The 16721-nt window shown below is 37.6% G+C and overlaps 1 protein-coding gene across 1 annotated transcript; it reads right to left on the reverse strand.

Annotated features, from left to right (window-relative positions):
- Window positions 1-421: 421 nt before the first annotated feature.
- LOC127653328 (uncharacterized) lies at window positions 422-16251 on the reverse strand. Its single transcript, XM_052139981.1, has 3 exons — window positions 16087-16251; window positions 8895-9200; window positions 422-2020 (listed from the first exon to the last, which is right to left on the reverse strand). Exons 1-3 carry the CDS (start codon window positions 16139-16141, stop codon window positions 1638-1640), a joined length of 744 nt encoding a protein of 247 aa, XP_051995941.1. The 5' UTR covers window positions 16142-16251; the 3' UTR covers window positions 422-1637.
- Window positions 16252-16721: the final 470 nt, after the last annotated feature.

The raw sequence follows: 16721 nt of genomic DNA on the forward strand, positions 1-16721 counted from the left end.
CGTTTTAATCGAACCAAACCTGTCAAGTGTGAACACACCCTTAAACTCCAGTGCAGCCACTTCCTTACCATGACCATCCTCTTATTGACATGTATCCTATACCTCAGACATGAACTCCAGGCTGGATCAAATGGTTCCTGAGATCCTCCTGTGATCAGACAAAAGTACCCCTGCATACTCCATTCTTCATGCTACAATGAGGATGGTTCACATGGAAACCTATCGCTAGTGAACCACCTTGTTTGTGAACAAGTAAACAACTGATAATCATCACAATACATGGAATATTCACACCTGATCTGAAATCAATATGGTGTGATGCAGTCATCTGAGCAGATGTGATGTCTGTACCGAATGCTTCATGAAGAGGAGATCAAAAATGAATAAAAAATCCTTTACAATTCTCACAAGCCTTAATAGAAGAAAGCACACTGAACCTGTTTTGATTTTCAGCTGTGTCGTTTTAATATTAAACAGTACATGATCTACAAAAATGTGACATGTAGTGCAAGTATGCCTCCTTGTGGTTCTAAGTGGAACTGCACATAATAAATGACATTAAAAGGAGTAGAATGTTGTATATTTGCATGTACACATTAGTGAAACATCACATGCAGAAAAGAAGAGTCATCTTTAATTAGTGTACATGTGTATTATAACTCATCTCAAATGATTATATCCATGAATTGTTATCGTTGCAGCAATCAATTAATGTCAATTATACAGTCAAATGGATTACGAGCATGAAAGTTGCAAGTATAATAATGCATTCAAATGTGTCTTAAATATATCCTTTGGAGAGTGGTTGAATGTCAGCTGCTACAATACATACATACAGTACATTATTATGAAATCAAAAGTTTTACAAGGTGTACTTTTACACATTTGGTCCCCACAAAGTGATAAATACACGCTCACACACACACACACACACACACACACACACACACACACACACACACACACACACACACACACACACACACACACACACACACACACACACACACAAACCTACTTATTATTCATGCAATTATCTAATCAGCCAATCATGTGGCAGCAGTGTAATTTTTTAAATCATGCAGATATAGGTCAGGAGCTTCAGGTAATGTTCACATCAACCATCAGAATGGTGAAAAAATGTCAGTGATTTTGACCATGACATGATTGTTGATGCCAGATGAGCTGGTTTGAGTATTTCTGTAACTGCTGATCTCCTGGGATTTTCATGTCATGCGTCAGAACAGTCTCTAGAATTTACATCAGAAAAAAACAAACATCCAGTGAGCAGCAGTTCTGTGGATGGAAACGTCTTGTTGATGAGAGAGGTCAATGGAGAATGGCCGGACTGGTTTGAACTGACAAAGTCAGAACATCACAGAACGTCTCAGAACGTCGAACCTTGAGGCGGATGGGCTAAAACAGCAGAAGATCACATCAGGCACTTTATTAAGACCATAGTGTAAAATGTTTTTGGAAACCTCAGTAGTCATATCAGTAGTAGAATATAGAAACATTGAATAGAAAAATGCTTTGAATCAATGCGCCTTGAACATTGACTAAAAGTGATTAGGTAAATATAGTATTATTATTGTTATTAAATCCAACAGATTTTACACAACAGTCAATTATAAGGACTATAGAAACAAATAGGCTCTCAATGAAAGGATCAGGCCAAAGGGGAGAAGTAGCCAATGTAAGCAATGCAGTCTGCTCATCCTACTTCTTGGACTGGAAATCACATCTGGCACTTCAAACTGTTGATTTTTAAGGTATTGTCCATTTTTTAGTGACCACAGGGAGCAATTATATCTCTCTTGTTCGTCTTGGACGTTTAGGATACTTGTGATGCTGAACGTTCCATCAGAGTTATTCTGGTGTCTTGTGATGTAAGAGTAGGACGTCAAGTTCTTATCATTTTGAAACCAGTTTATTATGCCATCTGGGTAAATGCCATTAAAAGCACATTGTATTTGATTTGACTTAACCATCTGGTGGGAGAATTCTCCAATGCATTCTCCTGTGGAAATACAATCACAACACAATGTATAAGGTGTTTCTTTCACACTTTATATGATTTATGTCAAACATAGACATATGTGAAGACAATTAATGAAAAACAAAAACAAAAAAACAGTATATATAATATGATCAAATTCGAAGTTAATATTTTAGGGTGCGTAATATCCAATTAAGATGTATTTTTGCCAAATGATGTTAAAAAGAGTGAAAATATTATGCAAGAATGTCAATTTACATAAAATGCTATGACATTAGTCTTATCCTCTTCAATTCTGTGGACCCACTGGCGGATCCAAAAGGAGGCGCTATGCCGCGAACATTTTTACACTTAAAATGTTCAAGTCTCTGAATACATAAGGATACGGGGTATCGTTTGAAAGCTTAAAATCGGAACTTTTCATAAATAACTATCACACATCACATTCTGCATTTATGTTACATAAAATAACTAAAAAAACTCCTGAAACCATTCACATTGCAAATCAGTGCCACCTAGCGTTCAAGTGGTAGACATCAAATACAAACATCACTTTTATGTGCCAATCATTGCTGTTGTAAGCCCCCAAATAGCGAAATACTTTATATCTTCTTTTACCTTAAACTTTTTAACTAATTTTTGCAATTTTTTTAGCTTGCGTGTTTGAATAATCCCATGTTATATCTTAGATTTCCAGAAGAAAATATGTGGTCCAGCAGGAAAGGCATGCTAAACAAATCATTGAAAATATACTTTTTCTACTATATATAATAACACATCATTGCAAAGGAGATCTCAGATCTCAGCTTTCTTTCTTTTTTTTTTTTTTTTTACATATTTTTATTTTATTTTACAATACATGTACAATACAGGATTTTCAGAAAAAAGAAAGAAAACACACCCTCCCTTCCCCAACAAGAGAGCCATAAAGGTATATTCACACCCATTGAAAAAAAAAAAAACACATTCTTAGTATTACTCAAGAGTCATTCCATTCTGTTCTAGAAAATGAAGGAACGAGTCCCAGATCCTGTAAAATATGTGCTTTTTTTGTTTGATTGAGTAAGTCAGTCTTTCCATTGCTATACAAGAAGACAATTCTTTGATCCAGAGTGATAAAGATGGACAACAAGTACTTTTCCAGTGTATGGCAATCAGGCGTTTCGCTTGCAATAAACACAGATTTATAAGCTTCTGTTCATGTATTTTCAAAAATAAGGCAGGTGGAAGTAGACCAAGAATACAAATTTTGGGGCAAACAGGGATTTCTTTAGCAATTATTTTAGATAATACACCGATTACTTCTTTCCAAAAGGATTGTAAGTGCTCACATTGCCAGATGCAATGAAATAATGTTCCTTTATGAGTTGTACATTTTCCACAGATATCTGGGATATTTGGATTGAATCTATTCAACTTTTCAGGTGTTATGTATGTTCTCATTATCCAATTATATTGGATCATTTTAAAAGTATTGATCGATAATGTTTGTGCTTGGAGACAGGCTTTTCCCCATTCATTTTCTGTAACATCCATTTGGAGATCATCAATCCAAGCCAGTCTTTTATGATTTGTTGATTCTTTAGAAGCATTAACAAATTGGCTGTATATCATAGAGATTTTACCTTTATCATTGGGATTTTTAACTGCCATTTCTTCTTTCTACTTAAGGGAGGACACTGATATGAATGAGTCTTAGATCGTATGAAATTACGGATCTGGAGAAACTTAAAAAAGTGGGATTGGGGGATTTTGTGTCTTTCCCTTAAGATTTCAAAGGGCATCATTGTATTCTCTGCATACAGGTCTGCTATTTTCTGTAAGCCTTTCTGCCACCACAACTTAAAGCCTGAGTCTGATTTGCCTGGAGCAAACATTGCATTGCCCCAAATAGGGGAGAGTTGAGATAATACAGGTGTCACTCCCATCTCAACTTGTGATTCGTGCCATACTGAAATAGTGGTTTTAGCAAATATGTATCAAGACTCAATTCTCCTGCGCCTTTTTTTCAATCTGAACCCATGGAGTATGAGATGGACTAGCAAACCAGAAACATGTGGCTCTCAGTTGGGCTGCCTTAAAATACCATAAAAGATTAGGGAGTTGTAAAAGCGATAAGCGAAGCCTGGAGCGTTTCTTGTTCCAAATGAATTTAACAAATGACTTCTTTATATTTGAAAAAAAGGAAGTAGGAGGAAAGGGGGATTGATTGAAACAAATATAGAAATTTAGGGAGTATATTCATTTTAATGATGTTCACCCTTCCGATAGTGGTGAGAGGAAGAGACATCCATCTATTTAAACTTTCATTTACTTGAGATATCAGGGAGTGTAGTTGGATGCAATCAGATCCTCCACCCGTGGAGTAACCTTTATTCCCAAATATCTAAATCCATCGATAGAGGTTTTATAGGGATGTTGAACTGTTGGATTCAGCCTTTCTTGTTCATTAAGAAAAAGTATAGATGACTTTGATTTGTTAACTTTATATCCCAAAAATATTCCAAAGTCATTAATCAAATTGTTAAGAGTGGGTATTGAATCATTAAGTTTAGTTAAATAAACAATTATGTCGTCTGCAAATAGCGAAATCCGATGTTCTAGGCCTGCAATTTCAATTCCCTTTATACCTGGGCACAATCTAATCGCAATTGCCAGGGGTTCCAGGGCCATTACAAATAATAACGGCGAGAGTGGACAACCTTGACGAGTCCCGCGATATAAATTAAAAGGTTTGGAAGTTAAATTATTTGTAATGACCTCTGCTGTTGGGCTATGGTATAAAATCTTTACCCACTGGCAAAAGTTCTGACCGCATCCAAACCGTCTGAGTACATCAAATAAATAAGACCATTCGACTCTGTCAAATGCTTTTTCTGCATCTAACGACAAGATACATGAGTCTGTAGAGCCATTCTTCTCATAAACAATATTAAGTACTCGCCTGATATTATGGAAGGCCTGTCTATTTCGGACAAAACCATTTTGGTCAATTCCTATTATGGAAGGCATGTTATTCTCTAACCGAAGGGCTAAAATTTTTGCTATAATTTTGGCATCGGAATTCATTAAAGAAATCGGTCTATATGATTCACATCTGTCTTGGGGCTTGTCAGATTTGGGGATGAGTGTTATTAAAGCTTCTCTAAGAGATGGGGGAAGGCAGCCCTCGAGTAAAGACTCTTTATACATTTCTAATAGCAGAATCACTAATTTATCCTTAAAGGCTTTGTATATATCTATTGGTATCCCATCAGGGCCAGCAGTTTTACCACTTTTCATCTTCATTATAGCATTTAACACTTCTACACTAGTTAAGGGTTCATCCATTTGTCTTTTGGCTTCGCTGTTCATAGATGGGAACTTGAGATTATCTAAAAATATATTTTGCTGCATACTCTGACCTGTAGATTCTGCAGTATATAACGCTTGGAAATATTTGGTGAAAGTTTCATTGATCTCCGTTGGATCTGATGTCAGAATTCCAGCTGTTGTGTAAATGCTATTGCTTTACTCGATTGGAGTTGTTTAATCTGCCATGCTAACAGTCTACCTGACTTCTCTCCATATTCATAAAATGTTTGCTTGAGACGGATTATGCTGGCTTCAGCTTTTGCTGCAGATAGTTCATTATACTGTGCTCTTAAAATGAGCAATTCCTGCTTATGAGGATTCGGATTTGACTGATCTGTGTAAATATCTTGTTCCAGATTTTTATTCTTTCATCTAAATTTTGTAATTCCAATTTCATTTTATTATTTAAGGAACTTGTGTAGCTTATCATTTGACCCCTGAGGTAGGCTTTAAAAGCTTCCCATCTAACAGATGCCGATGTTTCTTTCAAATTAATTGTAAAGAATAAATCTATATGAATTCCAATGAACTCCATACATTTTGAATCATGAAGCCATCTAGGGTGTAACCTCCATCTACAAGGTCCCTTAATAGTTTTCGACATGCTATATACAAGTTTAACTGGACCATGATCAGAAATCACAATCGACTCATAGGAACAGTCAAAAATCTGGTGAAATAAATGATTAGAAATCAAAAAGTAGTCTATTTGTGAATATGATTTTAGTGAAGAACTATAACATGAATATTCAGTTTTGTTGGGATATTTTCTCCTCCATGGATCGCATAAATCTAGTTCTTTTATGAAATTATGAAGTGTTTTCCTACTTTGCATGTGAGCTGTGTCTTTACTGTTGTACCTATCTAAATTTGGGTTTAATGTTACGTTAAAATCACCTCCTATGATTAAATATCCAGGTTGGGATGCCAAAGTTAAGAACAAGTTTTCAAAAAATTCTGGACTATCAGAATTGGGCCCATACACGTTCACAAGGGTAATTGTGTTGTCTAAAAGAGTGCCTTGTACAATTAGATATCGACCAAATTTATCTGGAATTACTTTTAAAATTTTAAATGGAATGGCTTTATGAATCAAAATCATTACTCCCCTTGAGTTAGATGTATATGAAGCAGAGAATACTTGGCCCGGCCACCTTCTACGTATTTTTAATAGTTCACCGGACAAAAGGTGAGTTTCTTGTAACAGCACGATAGGTGTTTTAAATTGCTTAAGTCTAGTCATAACCTGTTTTAACTTGGAAAGTTTACCTAGCCCCCTAACATTCCAGGAAATAAATGTTATCTGAGATTCACTTGACATGTTTTACAACAGCACATTTCCATAACTCTATGATCATACAGACAATGGATAATAATAAAAAAAAAAAAAGAATAAAAATAAATAAATAAATAAATAAAAATAACAAACCGTTAGGGTGGGAAAAAAAAACTTTGAATGCACTGAGCTACGATTTTGCATACCATGGCTCTTGAACGCACTTGAACAGAACGACCCGGCGTTCACCCCCTTCCCACCAAACTGCAAAGATTCTTCAACAGGCTCGTCTGGTCCTACAACTAGGAACACATCCTTGGCCAGCAAAAAAAACATTAGGCATCAGCCTATCCACAAACAATCATTAAACAATGAATGATTATCTCCCCTCAAATATTCGTTGAACTGATTCAGTCTCAGATTGAGTTAGTTTTAAATATGTTGTTTTAACTTTGACAGACTAATACTGTCTGTCTACACATCCGAGCCAAACCGATAGAGAATTACCTTGGTTATGATATCAGCATTGATAAATAAAACTGCTTGACGACAACGTTTCGGTCAAATACTAGGATCTTTTCGTTGCTCTCCTGACGCTTCTCCGAATTCCTGTATGCATTTCTGTACATCTCCTGCTGTCTCGCAAATCTTCCACTGTTCCTTATAGAGCAAACTCAGTTTGGCTGGATAAACAAATCTGTACGAGATATTCAGTGTCTGGAGGCGCTTCTTCACAACATAGAATTCTTTTCGTTGTTTCCTCACCGCTACTGAGAAGTCTGGGAAAAACATCACTTTGTGTTCCTCATACTTCACTGTTCCCATCTCCCTGGCAGCTTGAATCACTCTCTGTCGGTCGCGAAAATTGAGGAATTTCATGATCAGGATTCGCGGGTACTGTTGCGGCTTTGTCGGTGGCTTGCCGATTCTGTGAGCTCTTTCGATGACTACTGGACTCGGAAAGGTAGATGCTCCGAACACATCAAACAGCCACTTTTCCAAAAAGTTTGCTGCATCTTTCCCTTCCACTTTTTCAGGCAGGTTGACTAAACGGAGATTGCAGCGACGGTTGCGATTCTCTAAGTCATCCAAATCAGAGGTGAGCGTTACAATTCGACGTTCCAGAACGTTAACAGTTTTCTGTAACTTTTCCACATTATCCTCGGTTTCGCTAATTCGGTGCTCTGCTTCTGATATTCTGCCCCCAAATTCGGAAATGTCATTTTTTATCTCTTGAATAGCGCTCAGGACGCCTTCGAATTTTGAAGAGAAAAAAGTCTTCATGTCAGCGATAGCCTTCATTACCTCATTATCCTCTTCATTGATCACGCTAGCAGCACCCACTGGCTTAACGCTAGCGTCGTTCCCGTCGGGAGTTTCCTCAGTTTTATCCATATTTTTCTTTGTGGTCCTTCGATTTGCCATGACGAATCAACAATTTTTGTGGTCACGGTTAAACTCGGATAATACTCAGTCAGCTAGATGTCTTGAGGAGTTTTAAAAACTAAAAATCTGGCTGTCTGTGGTAGGAGCGATGAGTCGTACGTCTACCTAGCTCGCCGCCATGTTGGATCCTCCAGATCTCAGCTTTCTAATGACACCTAGATTGAGCTTCTAGTCCACTCAGAGGCCGAGATATTCAATGAAACAATGAGGGTAGTGCATGAACTGAAAATTAGACTGAATGTCTATGGACGAGCGCATCTGTGAAGGCTAAAATGCGTTAGTGCGCCATCTACATTTCAGATAGAAATTTTGTGATGGAAAAACATTTTTTCTAGTACTTGCTGCCATCTAGTGAAATAAAATAAGACTTTTTGGAGGAAGCTGTAGTGAATAGAACTAGAATTAAATGCTTACAAATTCAGGACAAAAAAAAAAAAAAAAAGATAAAAAAAATGATTGTAAACATATAGAATAGTCTTTATGAATAATTTTAAAATCTTTTTTATTTTTAATTGGGGTGTTTCCTGAAAAAATGTGACCTATTTTTGGCAATTAGTCTTGCACTTTGCATGAACTTTTAAATTTGAGTCTGAAAAATTGCAGGCGGCAGCCCAAAAAATGTCCCAGAGTTGAAGAGGTACTGAAAAGCTGAAGAATTTTATTTAAAAATGGTTTAATATTACAAATTTGTACAAACCACTGTTTGTAGACAAATGAAATCAATTAGTGAGATGTTCATTCATTAATTCAAAATATTCTTCAAGCAGTGAGAGGACAACCTTGAACTACTACTACTAAATAATATGACAATACACTTACCTTCAATTAATACATCGATTTTCTTTGAATCATGTCCCGAGTTGGTTTTAAGATTACAAGAATAAGTGCCTGTGTTTGCTGGTGTAGGCCGTAAAATAGTTAATGTTAATATTTCCTTTGTGTAGTTGCACTCAAATCCTGAAGGACCTTCGCTGGATCTTGGATCACATTCAAAAGTGTTTTTATATTTTTTCCAGTTGGTACTGATAATGTCAAAATTCACTGATGAGCTGATGTTGCATTGTAAGACAGTCTTCTCATTGCAATTTATCCTCTGTTCATTGAAAGCGTGAAGATTTATATCACCTGCATGTTTAAAAATAAGAATGTTAGCATTTGCTCACAATTCCTGCAAATTCTTGTAATTTAACCAAGGGCATAGATTTGGCTTGAACATTGGGGAGGTTACAGTGTGAGGAATTTACATGTTTTCATTGACCATGGTATAAATATTGGGTGGGGGTGAATTTAACTTAACAACATACACTACCATGGGGGCCTGGGTAACTCAGCGAGTATTGACGCTGACTACCTTGTTGTCATGAGTTCAAATCCAGGGTGTGCTGAGTGACTCCAGCCAGGTCCCCTAAGCAACCAAATTGGCCCCGTTGCTAGGGATGATAGAGTCACAAGGGGTAACCTCCTCGTGGTCGCTATAATGTGGTTCTCGCTCTCAGTGGGGCGCGTCGTGAGTTGTGTGTGGATGCCGTGGAGAATAGCGTGAAGCCTCCACACGTGCTACGTCTCCGCAGTAACACGCTCAACAAGCCACATGATATGATTGATGGTCTCAGACACGGAGGCAACTGAGATTCGTCCTCCGAGTCACTACGGCACCACGAGGACTTAGAGTGCATTGGGAATTTGGCATTCCAAATTGGGGACAAAAAAAAGAAGAAAAAAAGAACGTACACTGCCGTTCAAAAGTTTGGAATCACAGTGAAATTTTTATATTTTTGAAAGAAAAATATTATTTTATTCACCAAGGATGCAATAATTACATTAAAGACATTTATAATGTTCCAAATCTGTTTAAATAAATAGTGTATTCTTCATACTTTGCTCATCCCAAAATCCCCAGCTTTCAGCAATGAGACTTTAGGCATTCTAGTTTTCAGTTCATTCTAGATCTTTAGGTAAAGTTTCATCCCATGCTTTCTGCAGGACTTCTCATAGGTATGTTTGTCTTTTTTACACTTTTTACACACCTCACAATCAAACTATTCTAACAGCTTAACACTTTAAACTTCGACTTATCCATCAATATTACTCATTACTCAATATTACCATGTTCCTTTGCTCATTCTAACCTCTACTTCTTACTTCCCAGTGTCAGATGTAGCTTTTCTTTAAGACTCTGCATCAAAGACCAGCATCACAGAGTCTTCTCTTCCACAGCCAGTTTAGGACCAGTGAGAGATCTGTTTTCCAAACTTGAGATTTGATGTACTTATCCTCTTTTTGTTGTTGTGCATCTGGGTCATCCACTTCCCTCTCTATTCTGGTTAGATTCAGGTTCAGTAGTCAGAAGCGCATAGAATAGATTCACTTTCTCAAAATATAGTTTTTTTTCTTTTAAAATCTAACATTTGACCCGGAAATGCAAGTGTACTCAAAACTTTAACTTCTTAAGTTTCTAGAGCACATAATCAGCACATTAATATGATTTCTTAAGGATTAGGTGACACAGTGTTTTCTCAGTACACTGCAGTAAGGACGGCTAAAATGATACATGTAAAAATGTCATTTTTTTTCCAATTAATGCATCCTTGGTGAAGAAAAGAACATATTTCATTCAAAAACAAAAAGTTTGTGATTCCATACTTTTTTATCATTATAGTGTATAATAAACAGTGGGGTCCAAAAGTTTGAAACTACACGTGAAAATGCTTCTAATTTGCTTTATTTATTAAAACATTTTCATTACAAATTATATTATTAGAATAAAGGGTTTAGTTAAAAGTTGAATTGAAAGCTTGTGCCTGAATTTTCAGAATTTCTTAGTATTGTTAAAGCTTTGCTTTAATGACAGCATGCTCTCAAGCTGGTATTGACTTTACAAGTTTGTGAAAATCCTGATGATATTCCAGCATGATTGGAGAATATTCCAAAGAGGGTGCTTCAATGGAAGCAAGGACGTCTGTGCTTTTATTGGACCTAATAATAATGCAGAATCTTGAATATTTCTTAATTTTGTCATAATGCTTTTTGTTTGTTTTACATGCCTCAAAATGGTAAAACTTTATTTATTTTTAGTTTTAAGTGAAAAATACAATACAATCCCAAATTTTAAGCATGGTCTCAAACTTTTGAACCTCTCTGAGTATGGTAAAATTCAAAACAATAATTGCTTAATAATTAGTCATTAGATTTGTAATGAAAAAACAACAAGAAAATGTGATTACTTATTACCCTAACAAGAATTATTTTCCCTCTCATTTTGATACATTTCTTTTTTAATAACATTGATGGCTGATACCAAGTTGCCAGTGGCGTCTCAGGCTCATTATTTCTTGTGGGGCACAAACAATCACTTAACCCAACATGTCTGGGGTTGTGTTGATGGCAAATTCCAAATGCTGTCCATCAATTTGACAGATTAAAAATAAACAAGAAAATCGTATTTACCTAGTACATTAGTTCTGAATTCTCTATCTCTCTCTCTCTCTCTCTCTCACTCACACACACACACACACACACACACACACACACACACACACACACACACACACACACACACACACACACACACACACACACACACTAATCTCTGGTATTAATTAGACACCATCAGCATTTACACCTGGTAATTTGCATCTATTTTGACCAGTTGTGTTTGGATTTCGAGGAGAGGTTCTCTGATTTCATGTTCAGCCCCATTTTGCGGCTGGCCCACCGGGAAAAGTCCCGGTTCTTCCTTTGGTCAGTCCACCCCTGTATCAGGCACACTGAAAAATTGTTCATGTATGTATGCGATTTAACCCGCAAAGTTTTCAAAAATTGTTTAGCGCAGCGGTTGATTGATGGGTAAAACTTTCAGCCTAGAACTCATTCTAGAAGGCTCAAGCATGAGGAATCATCTTTAATTATAGACCTATCCACTGTAATGTATATGCAATTATAATGGATGCTACACCCTGAATGTATCCCTAGTACAAAGGTCTACAATTTAATAAAAAACACGAGCGTATAATCTGCATACAGATTACACATAAAGCAAGCACACGCATCTCCATCCATTTCAGGAGTGTTCAGAGTTTTGTTGACTTTAGTTTCAGTAAGCTGAGCGTGCGCATCAGGCACAGATGTGCAAGTGTTTTAAGCACTCTCTCTTACAGTGTGTCTTCACTCAAATGGCTCTGGGAAGCCAGTGAATCATTTTTCTTGTTTCAACAAAATATCAGAATTAATTACAGTATACAGAACTTCCCAGTGCTACAGAGGACGTTCTGGAAGAGTATGCTCGCATATCTGTGAGCACTCAATAAACTCTGTAAAGCCGCTGGCACAACAACAGCTCTACTCAGTTGTATGATGTGAGGTATCGACGCATTTTAACAAGAACAAGTACATGAGTAAAGTATCTAACCTGATGTCAGTCCTTTAAAAAATGCATCATTCTTTCTTTTATCATTGGAAATAAGGAGTATTCCAAACTCCTGTTGAACTCTGCCAGTGGATGAAGCTGGTGACCAAACAGGACGCACTAGTGGAGATGAAAAGTGGCTGCACGTGGTAGCCACATCCAGTGCCCATAATATGAATTTCATATAGTTTCTCCATAGCAGGCCAAATTCTGTTCTATGTCTAGTTTTTCGCAGGTCACATTGAAGCATTCGGCCGCAGATGGCCCATGGCCCGCGGGCTGGACTTTGGACACCTCTATTCTAAGGCCTTGTTGAATATGTGCCTAAGATAAGATAAGATAAGGTTAAGAGCCTGGTTGTACATTTATCCCAGCAAACATCCGGATCCCAGCACAACACTGACTCCTACACAAACTCTTGTGTAAGCCAAAAAAAACAACAAAATCATTTATAAACTGAATCCCGTCTGGCTAAGTGGAAACGTGATCGTGGTCGAGCGAAGACTAGAGTGAACATCGGCAGGGCATTTGATTCCTGGAGGGACATTCGTTTGGTTTTTAGGATCAAAACCGACCCTGAATTGGCGTTCTTATTATTGGACAGGTAAACTGACAGAACAGCAAAGCATGTGAAATATAGTGCCATAAGGATTGATCTGTGTCATTTTAGCTAACTTGATCTTGCCTGCTAACGCTGACGAATTGCACCTAATCTACCTTGCTTCATAACTTTCAAATAATTTCAACGATCTTCTCTTTATGCTAAAAGTCAGGTATGCTGATTCACAGTAACTGAAATAAACAATGTTAATGTGACATTATTCAGCAAGGTAAACTACAATAACACATTGTAAAGGGATTAAGATGGGTAAGGAGGAGGCGAGAACCAGCTTGACGATATAAATAATAGTTTAATATCAAACTGAACCAAAAAGACAAACACAAACTCAGGTGTTGAGCAGCTGTCGGTAAATCTCTCTCTCTCTGTCGCACTGCCATCTTCGGTCGGCTTTTATCCCTCTCGAGGGCTAATTAGCCTGATTAGGGGCCAGGTGTGCGGAATAACGACTCGGCCCCACCATCCACCCTGTCACATTCCTCCCTCGTTCTCTCAGGCCGGGTAGCCTCCGGCATGACGCAACCCCCCCCCCCCCCCTTCCCATCGGCATATTGCCTTCTGCCTTGTCTGCAGGCAGGTCATCCCTGTCTACCTGGATGAGGGAGGAGACAAGGGGAAGTGTGGCACCTACACGCCGTAACGGCGATCGTACCAAATAAACTAAATATTTAAAAAAAGAGAGGGAAAGGCCAACACGGAGTGGGAGAGAGAGAAAAAAAAAACGTACTTGCCGGTTCTCTGATATGCCCTAGCTTGGTCCTCAGCTACTCCTCCACCCTCTAGCGGATGACAGCTGTGCCTCCCCGGGTGGATCGGAGGCAGTCCTCCGGCCCCTGGCAGACAGAATGCCCTGTTGTGTTTTTGGTGGAAGGTAGGGGTCTCTCCCACCCCTGGCAGCGGTAACCGTTCCAGGCGGTTGGTTGGGAGCCCCTCCTCCCCTCGCGTTCGCCGGCCATTCCTCCGCTTCCAGGCGGCCGGGCACCAGTGTAAAGGGGTTAAAAGAAAAGGAGGAGGCGAGAACCGGCTTGAGAATATAAATTATATTTTAATAAGAATCTTAAACAAAAAGACAAACACACAAAGGTGTTATTAATGTCGCACTGCTGTCTTCGGTTGGTCTTTATCCCTCTCGAGGGCTAATTATCCTGATTAGGGGCCGGGTGTGCGGAGTCACGACCCACCCTGCCCTCCACCCTGCCACTCACATGAAATGAATGCTAGACAATGTTCAAGATAATGCCAAAAGCTCCATTCATTAGTGTAACGTAACTTGTTCATACAGAAAATAAATACATTCTATTATTATAAAACAAAAGCGCATCAATAAGTCAAAATGACAGTTGTGATGGAATCACATCAATACTGAATTGTGTCAACATATTTATAATGTACAGTCTATTTATAAACGGCTACTGTCATCATACAACAACTTGTAGAATATTTTTATAAAGTTAAATATAAATGAATCAAGTATAATCAATGTAAATATAGCCATTTTATTATATAATTGTTCTGGTGGTCAAGCATGTATCTTGCTGTGTGTGCATGTGTAAGAATGGAATGTGCTCACAGTTGGTATACTAGTCTCCTGTGTTGACACTAAGAGGTGAAGCCTCTCCATGGACATTTCCTGTTCACTTCTTGAGAAACAATAGACTGGAAATGTGATGGATGGTGGTGATGTGTGGAAAGAATTAGCCGTGGTAGGTCATATGTGTTTAAGCGGGTGCAAACCTAGATGGCTTTTTATCTCTGATAATAATCTTCTGGCATCAAAACCCCAAGACTTCGAGAGTGATTTTTCACAGAGGTGGCATAAGCCATGACACTACTGATAAAGCTGGCTAGCTAGCTAACGCCGATATAGGCTATCGTATAAATGCAGTCAATGTATCATGTAAAGAAAGGTGATTACTTCAAACTACAGTCTCTCATTGTCAGACCGACAGTATATCCACAATATGTTTTAAGTCGTACAAATCCTGACGATTTCACTGTAAGAGAGTGTTGCAACCTCTGAAAATGATGCCACGCGCAAATATCCATAATCATTTTAGCTCAGAACAAAACACCTCTAAAACATGCACATCCAAATCAAAAAGCTCAAGTGACCATAAAAGCAAACCAGATATAGGCAAATCGTCAAAGTCTGTGCATATTATCTCACTAACTCACAGGAACAGCATAACAAAAGGAATCAAAACGAAAGACTCAATATTTGCAGTTATTATAATCTAATACAAACCAATGCTTCAACAACACATCAAAACAATAGCATACAAATCATTACAATTATCTGCAGTGTGCTTTAACTAATCCAATCACCAACACATTAACACATTAGATTAAAATATGTTTTTAAAACTTACCATTGAAGTTCACTACGAAGGTCTGCACTCATGAGTGGTAAATTCTGAGGACCATTTTAGCTTGACATACAGGACATATGATCAAAGTTTTTGTCTGGCTATGGGGCCAAAGAAAAACATGCCCCTCAGCTTACATTGAACAATCGTTGTAAACGCCCGTGACGTTCTCCAGATCTCCGTTGATCAACACTGAGGACGAAAGGCTAGCCCCACGCAAAGCAAATGAGAACTATTAAATGTCTTTAACGCACTCAATCTTAATAATAATATAATTTCTTGGAAGAATATCTCCTAAGTTTAAGATGCGGAAAAAATATTATTACTTAAAATAAATGTATGATTATACCATGCATTTCGCACAACATCACCACATCTGGTGCCTCACCAACTCCTAATGCAGAGACGCCAATGCAATTTTCAACAGTTTGACTGCTGTAACAATATCTGTAGTAACTATTTTGGCAGAAACTATGGTTATGGCAAATTTGTGTGAAAGGAAAGTATGTGAAAAGGAAAACAAAGCATACATACACTTTTTGTAAAGTTAGACTTCAATTAATGAATGAAACATGATTATTCATTAAACATATTCTTAGGCTTAAGAGTCTTGAGTCTTACCTTCACAGTTGACTGAGTCCAGAAGAATTATTAAAAATGCCAAGATGACCAACATTGTTTTCCAGAAAAGATTGCAAGTTGTTAGAAATAAGTGCTCAGATGAATGTGAAATGTGTGTTCACAGCCTCAGTTCTCAGTTCACTCCTCCTCATCTCATATCCAGATATCTCTATCTAGGACTAAAGGAATTTTCTCTAAGCTTGCAACAAGTATGTTCATGCCCACCCCTATAGTTATGGCAAGCTTTGTCCACTCCCTTTTCCTTCCACCCCCCAAAAAGAGGTCAGAATACTTTTCAAAAAGTTGCAAATTTCAAAAAGCAAACATTTGCCATTAGTCTCTGCCTCTGAGTCATATACACTTCCTACCTTTCACTTACCAAGACATTTTCTCAACATCAAACAACTCCTTGTATTTCTTTATTTCTGAATAGCACTGCATCTGAGATTCAATTTTTTAAATTGTGATAAGCAAAGTATGCAAATTGTACATGTTTTTTTCTAACTGTTTAATCACACCATTTTTTCTGTTACTTGTGCCTGTTTTATTATTATTATTATTCTTTTTGTCTTCTCATTATTTGTTGTGTGTATTGATTCGCACATATTAAAAATGTAAAATTGTAAACACAATCA

Source organism: Xyrauchen texanus, chromosome 12, assembly GCF_025860055.1.
Source record: "Xyrauchen texanus isolate HMW12.3.18 chromosome 12, RBS_HiC_50CHRs, whole genome shotgun sequence".
Taxonomy (NCBI): Eukaryota; Metazoa; Chordata; class Actinopteri; order Cypriniformes; family Catostomidae; genus Xyrauchen; species Xyrauchen texanus.